We start from the raw sequence: 8,197 nt of genomic DNA, 5'->3' as shown, positions 1-8,197 counted from the left end.
GAAAGCAGCTCCAACCGACCTCTTACCTCGAATGTGGTGAAAAAAATCGTTTACAATTCGCTCGTTTTCGAGAGTCTTGCGCACCACTTTAATACGCACAACATTTTGCTTCGGTAAGAAGATACTTTCCTTGAGGGTTTGTCCATTTTCGGTTGCTTCGAATTTTTCGGTTGACGAAATATTTTTTATTTTAACACTTGTGGTGCTTCTTAATTTTTCACATGGGGCTAACAAGTAGAAAGGAAACTAAAACAAACCCTGCTCGATTCGGATATGTCGGTGTGCGTAAGAGAGCAAACTTCCTGCCAACCGTCGGTGCTCCATTTGGTTCGCCCTAAGAGGCTTAGGTGTACCGTTTGCAAGGAAGCGGATCCTGTGAAAGCATTAATTAACGTACCATTGCTGTCTTAAGCATGCAGTCAAGATGTAACGTAAACTCACTTCACGCTGACGTCTCCTTGCATTCACACACTCGCACACACGCCTTCGTATCCTTTTTGTCACACGCTCCCTGGGTGTAATCACTCTGTGGTGCAAACCGAACCGAATCCCGTCGTACGACATCCGTCAGATAATAACATTAATTAGAATCCCAGTCGCTGCTGAATGCCATTTGCACAATTTTGCGGGCGAAGGGGAGCGGGGGGCATGTGGGCGGAGGTTCCACTGGAAGCGTCACTGCGATCCACCCGGCGACGTTCCGCGATCCCATCCACATCCTGCTGTCCACGAGCAAACGAGCTCCGAGAAGCTGTCGACTTGCCAGAAATAGTTAGTCTTCTTCGCCAGTGAAAGCTTGGAGATGTCGCCCTTCCGTGTCCCCATTCTTTCACACACCGTGAATCTGCACCGACCGGAAATGCGTCTGACGGCAGGAAGCCTTCGCTCGCTGCGCGTTCGCGAAAGGAGTTAAGCGGATGCCGGAGACCACCCTAGCCGACGCCGGGAAAAGGAAAACTAAACGCAACAGACCGCGTTCCGCGGCATGAAGTGAATGGTTCATTTAAATTTCAAACAAGTCCTCTCCGTCCCGGAATCGTCCAACCCGTGCAACGAACGGGCACTCGTGGGGTAGAAGGATTTATGGAGATGTCCTTGAAGAAGCGTGCACGGATTTCCGTACTGCTCCGCGAAAGTTAGTCGATGTGATGAAGTCGGTGGTTTTGGTTTTGTTTCCGGCAACAATGGTCGTTCGGGTGTGCTTTGGTTTCCGAACATCAAAAAGTAAGCGCGAAAACAAACCGGTTTCCGCGTGAGGAAAAACATAAGCCTAGAGGGTAAAATACTTCACCTGGTTTCAACGGGAAACGGGGTGGAGGCGTTCGGTTCAAATGACAAATTGGGTAAACACTAAAGGGATGGAATCTTACCAGCGAGTCGGGACTTGGTGGATATTTCTCTTTCTACTCTGTTGCGATGCAAATTGCCCGACCGTCGAGTAGCACTGGATAGTATTTGCACTTGACACCTGTCAGTCTGGACGCTTGCCGTACGTATGGCGTCAGTGCTGAGTATGTCCGGTGTTTGGTGCCCAGTACGAATCTAGCTTGTATTACTAATTAGCGAAGAGGAAGTAATGAAGTGAACACTGTTTTCTTGTTTAACTAGGTAAAACGGCCCGGTTACACGGGCCCATGTAGAGTCTATTGGGGGCTATTAATAATAATTTAAATCGCAATAAATTACGAATTTCGGAAATCTTTGCAAGGTAAGTACCATTGATCTTCTAATTGCTAGCCGGGGCGAGAGTACAGTGCTGCTACAACAGTATGAAGAACACATTTGGTCGATAGCTCGAAAAAACACGATAATTACGCGATCGAAGTGAAGGTAAAGAATACTGAATCATTCTCACTCGATCTCACTCTTTGGAGGCACAAGATCAATGATGGAGTAAATTTTATTGTAAAACAATATCAATAAAGCACTCTGAAGGCTATTTTGTCGGCCTATCAGGCGGATATCCGGCCGTTGGCCAGAAATTTGACCGTATTTCCGCGCACTTTCTCACCGGCACGTCTTTCCATGCGCATGTTGCCTCTCTGCAGTCGTTCCGGCCTTAGCGTTTGTAGGGGCAACTTCCACGGAAGAACGTTTATATTCTGACCATAGAGTCTTTGACTGTTTGTGTCGATTGGATTTCCTCAACAGTCAGACAGGGAAAAAGTTTTTAGAATTTTATACCCACCACAAGCTAAATTGACCATAAACAACACTTAAAAAATGATTGGATATTGCTCCATTTTAACATGCAGTTTAATTATGTTACAATTTTCCTCAACGCTATAAAATACGTAGCCCCGAATGGATCCGCACGATCGCACGAGATGCTTCTTACGACTAAGATAATATATTTTCAAACCAGCCACGGATTGGCGTACTGCAGCCGAACATACCGTCTTAGTATAACATTTTGGCGATCAGAAGCATTGCAATCAAATGAATCTCCGTTGGAAGCCGCGCACTTTGAGAACGACTCTTCTCATCAGCAACCTCTACCAGCGAAGGTTTGCAAAAGTCCGCCGTCTGCTTCGTGGCGCGCCATTTGTGCTCAGATCGCTTAAAGTGACTTTCAAGGAATAGTGTGACAACATCGGTGTCACGGTTGTTGAGCTGCGTTTGTCGAGAGAGCACTCTTGCCGATTCTAGTACGGGGTGAAAATAAAGTGGTCAGCGTTATTGGAGATCGATAAAGCGTTACTTGCGATCGCTTACCTGTGTAGTGTGAGGCATTAATCGATATGCAGGAATAAACGATAGCGTAGCTGTCGTAATTTATGGCAACAATTTCTACATGACCATCTGGAACGAAAGATTTTCAAAATTGCTTTTGTTTTACCTTATTTTTTCCATTTTTACCGGATTCACCACAGAAAAGCTGCTAACAATGGGTAGCGGGGTGCATTTTCATATGGTATTCTCTAGTACTTAGGTAACAGTATTTTGTAATGGTTATTTAATGTCTTTTCTTTTTTTGTATTTTTCATGTTCTCATGTTTTCATACTGATTATCAATTTATGCTTAAATAAAAATAAAACAATTTGCGCTGCTGGATTTTATCAAGGACAAAAATGATCTGCTGGACGTTATCGAGGAGAACTCCCCCTCATTTTAGTAATAACTTAGACAAATCTTTGTTATAGCATGATCAAACAACATCCAACCGCAGCTGATAAGGTTGTCCCGCTGATGGCACAATAATATTTTTACTCGAAATAGAAAACTGGTCGAAAGGAAAAATGTTGTTTAACTACGACGATGTTTACCCTTACCAATTTTCATGTAAAAGTTTGAACGTCAATTACTTTCTCTAATTTGTGCGAGCCTTTATTTTGAAAAGGTCTTTGAACAACGGCGATACGTAGAGATAGTCATTTTCTTTTTATAAGAAACATCAAATGGTTTAGAGCTGCTGATGTGTGTGTGCGAGTTTATCATAAGCTATTAATGTAAAGCCTCTGATATGTTTGCAATGGCTTCCTTGGTTCTCCTTTCGTAGCTACGTTAGAGCATTTTTTCCATTTTGCTGGCATGTTTCACATACTTACCAGGTTCACTGTTTTTGGTCGTGTTGTACCGTTCGAGGAACTTTGGCACCTTCGAGTTTTCAAACACTTCCGGTTCCGCTACGCCACTGACATAGATCGGTGAGCCTTCTTCGGTGATTTGGTATGACTGCAATATATCATAATGTCCCTTCTCTCCAGCCTTGTAGTTCATCACCACGCAATCCTCCTGCTCGGGATCGGATGGATCGTACAGCCGGCGCACCTCGTACCACGTTCCAAGATACTGCGAATGGATTGATCCTGTGTAAAATTTTACTGGCAACCAGTAGCGCCGCGAAGAGGGTGTTACCTTTGTTTCATCGAAATTGTAATTTTCCTCCATTTTAAGGCACGTTGTCGTAAAGATCACGCTATAGCTCGAACCAACGGCACACCACAAGCACAGCGCCAGAAGCGACCATTTCGGAAACGAAACCATTTTCGGTAAACTCGTTCCACTCGAGCTCTCGCTTTTGGGATACCGATGGGTTAAAAATGTTTCGACGTAAAAAGTTTCGGACGCCCCTTTTGTGATAAAATCTTTTGTATGCGGCGCTGAAATGACTCAAAAACTGTGCACTTCCAACCCGTACGATCTTCTCAAAGAGATGGTGCTCTCGCGATCTTCAACCGCTGGTTCAGATGAACGCCAAAACTGCACTGCGGGTTGCAGCTGCCGAACTGCGCGTGTGATCAAGTACAGCGCGATAGTGTGTGTGCGATGCTGATAATAGCATTATACCAAAAACGAACCGTACAAGCAAAAAGTTTTCATGCGATTCTCGGTAGCGATCGGGTAGTCAAAGGAGCAATCAAATGAAGCGACCCAGCTGGCCCAACGCAGCTAGTCAACTCCAGCCATCTCCCATCTCAAGCCCCCAACCACCAACCAAGACCGTAAGCATGACAAATCGCAACCAACAGCGCGGCGAACGCTAGAACAGCGCATCAGCAAATCACAGCCACGGTCGGAACTTAGTGATGTGCCAACTGAATCAGAGTGAGTGAGTGAACCAATTCATCGCAATAAATTAATTGATTCAATTCACAAAGATAATTACCAAGATGATTCAATTCACCAAGGCTCGTTAATGATTCGGATTAGTGAGAATGTATTGACTCGGTAAGAATGAATTGGCTCAGGGAGAGTGGATTGGCTCACGAAGAGTGACTTGTCTATTTCGCGAGCTGAAAAATTGTTCAGTTTTTCGATGGATAATAACTCAACTTTGGATCAACTGAACTGATCTGGTACCCACTGATTCCATCGAAGAAATGCGCAGTTTTATGCTCGTGATATAGTCAAAAGCTAATTCACCCTCCCTGAGCCAATTCACTCTCCCTGAGTCAATTAACTCTCAGTGAGTCAATACCTTTCACTGAGCCAATACAGTCTCACTGAACCGAATCATTAACGAGCCAAAATTAACCAACCATTAGGGAATTGAATCAATTCATTTATTGCAATGAATTGGCTCACTCACTCACTCTGACTCGCCTTGCTCATCACTAGTCGGAACCCGCATCGCGAGCCACAAAACTGCCGAAAATTAATCGTCAGCAGAATGCAGCGTCGAACCTTCGACATGCAACCCCACAAGCACCGATCGGAAATGACTTGGGACCGACTGATCCAGTAACACGGAGGTAAACAGACAACTACCGCGACCTCGTTATGAGTTGTAGAAAATTGTGGAAGTAAGCTGTTAACAAAACAAAGTGCGCCTGATGGCCAACTGGAACAGCATAACAGAACGGTTGACCAATACCTAGCTGAAGAATCGCGGACACCAAGGGATGTTTCCAAACAACGGCGACGGAAGACGAAACGGAGCGGAGGCTTAGGTGTAGCGATGACGAGGGGACCGAGAGCTGAAGGGTCAACAAGTTTGGTTAAAGTAAATAAGAACAATTAATTGTAAAACAAAGGCTCGCAATTTTGACCTGGAAATGCCAGGGTTAAGTCACATTAGTACGCGTCGAGTTTTACTTCTTTGATCGATTGGTTTTACGTTTAAGTCAGAAGAAACGTTTCATCGGGTAAGTTCTAGTGTTGTGCCCTATGAATCTTTTGGCAAGATTGATACATATGGATCTTTCATCTAAGATTAATTCACATGAATCTTTCACCTAAGATTCATTCAGATGGATTCATGAATCTCGTGGGATTCGAATCTTAAAAGGTTGATGAATCTTTCCAATCCTTCATGAATCTTTCATGAATCTTTGACGAATCACCATGATTCGTTATTTGGCGTGGATCATGCGACTGAAAAACAAGAGGATCCATCGGCCCATGTTTAGCTTATCAGCTTTTTATCAGCTGATTCATGAATCTCTAACACGCAAAGAATCATTCAGATTCTTGAATCAGGATCTGGATTTTACAACTCTAGTAAGTTCAGTTTCACACGTTACGTCTGTGCTAACGATATCGTTATCAACTGTGCACAAGGCTAGAATGCAAGAGTAAAACACAGATGCACAAAACTCACTCATTGATTTACTGTAATCGGTCTTCTGCTCTTCTCATGCTATGCTCTCTTTCTTTGTTGTATTTTATTTCTTGCTCCAATCTAGGCATTCGTTTTCCATTGGATGACGTGATGCTGATGGCGGAAATAGAAAAAAAAAAACGCTATACAAACTAGCGGTTTGTGGCAAACAAAACCCTGCGAAGTATATGCACAAACATTCAACGTTTTGATGTTTCAAGAACAGTTTATGCACAGTAAAATCTACTTTCACTGAGGTTTTGCTAATTATCGAAGTTCGCCTTGAATGTTCCATTTCAGTGAAAAGCTTATTATGAACGAAAACCCAAATTGCTTCGGGGTCCTGTAAAACTTTCCCTTTCCGCAATGCAAATCCGTCCGGCGAGCGGGCCAGATTTCATTAACTTTCAGTTTTCGTTCAAAACTTTGCATCCTCAGCGCCGATTCTCGTCTGTCTGAGTTCAGCGCAAAGCTTTCCGCAGGATATTCCGGCGTGTGCTCGAACTTGCGACTAATAAAAATTAGCCATAGTCATTAGCGAAGAATTTTTAGCTGATCCTCGTGTTCTCCCGATGGCTTTCGTCATAGTTTGAAGTTGCATCTCGACACTTGGCATTGGTGTAGAGTAAATTTCATCGAACGGGCAACTATTTTAAAGTGGAAAATATTTGGGACCAGTAGTAATAAACTCGATAAAAGTGTCATTGAATTGTGTCATAAAAAATATCTCCAAAACGATTCTAGGTTTTCCAAACACACTTCACGATCTACATCTAGAATAAATTGGATTGTCATAAGCAGGGTTGTTTTTCATATATTTTCTCGTAAATGTAAACTCTATCATTCATTTTTATAGTTGAAATGGTTATGTTGTTTTATGTTTGTAGCGTATATTGAATGTAACTAAAACGAAGCATTTTTTTATGTGTTAAAATGTGTTTTCCGTTTAACTCATTTTTTGTTTGTCCTACTACCTGGTTTGCACCTTTAAATCCCATCAGTATACTTGCATCTGTAACGACAGTGGTAAGCAAATTAAAATTTCATCACAAAGTTCCGTTACTAATCTTCCCCAAGAACCTTTGCTTGGAGATGTGCACTCACTTAGACTGGCTCTGCTCTGTAACGCGCATATCCTGCCTCACGAGGTACTTATCGACAATCTTGTCCACCACGTCGCGGACCGATGGGTTGATCGTTCGCTGCTTCGACAGCACCCAGGCAGCTTCGGCCGATTTGGTGTCAGAAATGTTCTTGCAGAAGTAGATCACCGCAAAGTTGTCATAGTCCGTCTCCATGATCCAGTAGTTGGAATTGTTTGGAGCTAAAACGATGAGAATGGTTGGGGGTATTCACGATCCGTCACGATTGATGAAGCGACCAGCGTTCCAAACTTACGTCCACCAAACGTTACGTTGAACTTTCCCTCCACCGGGAACTGATCCGGGAAGCTGACTACTGCCTTGCCGATGCTACATTTGACCGTCGTATTCGGTAGCCGTTCGCAGCAGTTCTCTACCTTGACTGAACCGTCATCTTGGGGTGTGTACGTGGCGTACCCGCAATCGCAATCCTTCTCAAAATGTTGATCGTATCGTAGAATCTCGTACCAGCGGCCATCCACGTACTGATAACCGGTTGTCATGATCATCAAAATCGTTCGAAAAGATATCAATCGTTTGACCACAAGCATCTACCTACCCGTACTAGATCGAAGTACTGAACAATCGGTCGGCTTTCCGGATCCGGACACAACTGATTGACGATCCTCTGAGCGTGGAGATCACCGGGTACGCCAACAATCACCAAACCGACTATTAGAACATCCCAAAAGGGGACTTTAGACAACATAGTTTCACTATTATTTAATTCTGGGTATTAAAGTAAATAAAACGCCACTGACTTGTCGGAGCAACGGCAGGACTCAGACTGAAGTATTACTTTCGGAAATTAAACCACCCGTTAGACGATTATAACTACTAAGTACGATTAATCGGCTCCAGGCTTTTTACTCTTTTGCTGTCATCTCCGGTTGTTTATTATAGTTATTATTTATGGGTGTAAAGATCATGCTGACTTATCTGCTGGTTACGCTATTGCTGCACTGGCCTATAAAGCGGGAGCACTGCTTCATCGCCCTACACCGGATCGAT

General features: G+C 43.6%; 2 protein-coding genes across 2 annotated transcripts; both read right to left on the bottom strand.

Moving 5' to 3' along the window:
* Positions 1-2,378: 2,378 nt before the first annotated feature.
* On the bottom strand, positions 2,379-4,093 carry LOC131288016 (apolipoprotein D-like). Its single transcript, XM_058317113.1, has 4 exons — positions 3,860-4,093; positions 3,550-3,793; positions 2,716-2,802; positions 2,379-2,645 (listed from the first exon to the last, which is right to left on the bottom strand). The coding sequence occupies exons 1-4, from the start codon at positions 3,986-3,988 to the stop codon at positions 2,401-2,403; spliced, it is 705 nt and encodes a 234-aa protein (XP_058173096.1). The 5' UTR covers positions 3,989-4,093; the 3' UTR covers positions 2,379-2,400.
* Positions 4,094-7,031: 2,938 nt separating this feature from the next.
* LOC131285042 (lazarillo protein-like) lies at positions 7,032-7,689 on the bottom strand. The gene is made up of 3 exons (XM_058313902.1): positions 7,443-7,689; positions 7,149-7,368; positions 7,032-7,056 (listed from the first exon to the last, which is right to left on the bottom strand). The coding sequence occupies exons 1-3, from the start codon at positions 7,687-7,689 to the stop codon at positions 7,032-7,034; spliced, it is 492 nt and encodes a 163-aa protein (XP_058169885.1).
* Between the last annotated feature and the right edge of the window lie 508 nt (positions 7,690-8,197).

The sequence above is a fragment of the Anopheles ziemanni genome, chromosome 3 (genome assembly GCF_943734765.1).
Source record: "Anopheles ziemanni chromosome 3, idAnoZiCoDA_A2_x.2, whole genome shotgun sequence".
Classification (NCBI taxonomy): domain Eukaryota; kingdom Metazoa; phylum Arthropoda; class Insecta; order Diptera; family Culicidae; genus Anopheles; species Anopheles ziemanni.
Note: the sequence above shows the minus strand (reverse complement) of the source record. Positions and strands in the feature narration are given on the sequence as shown.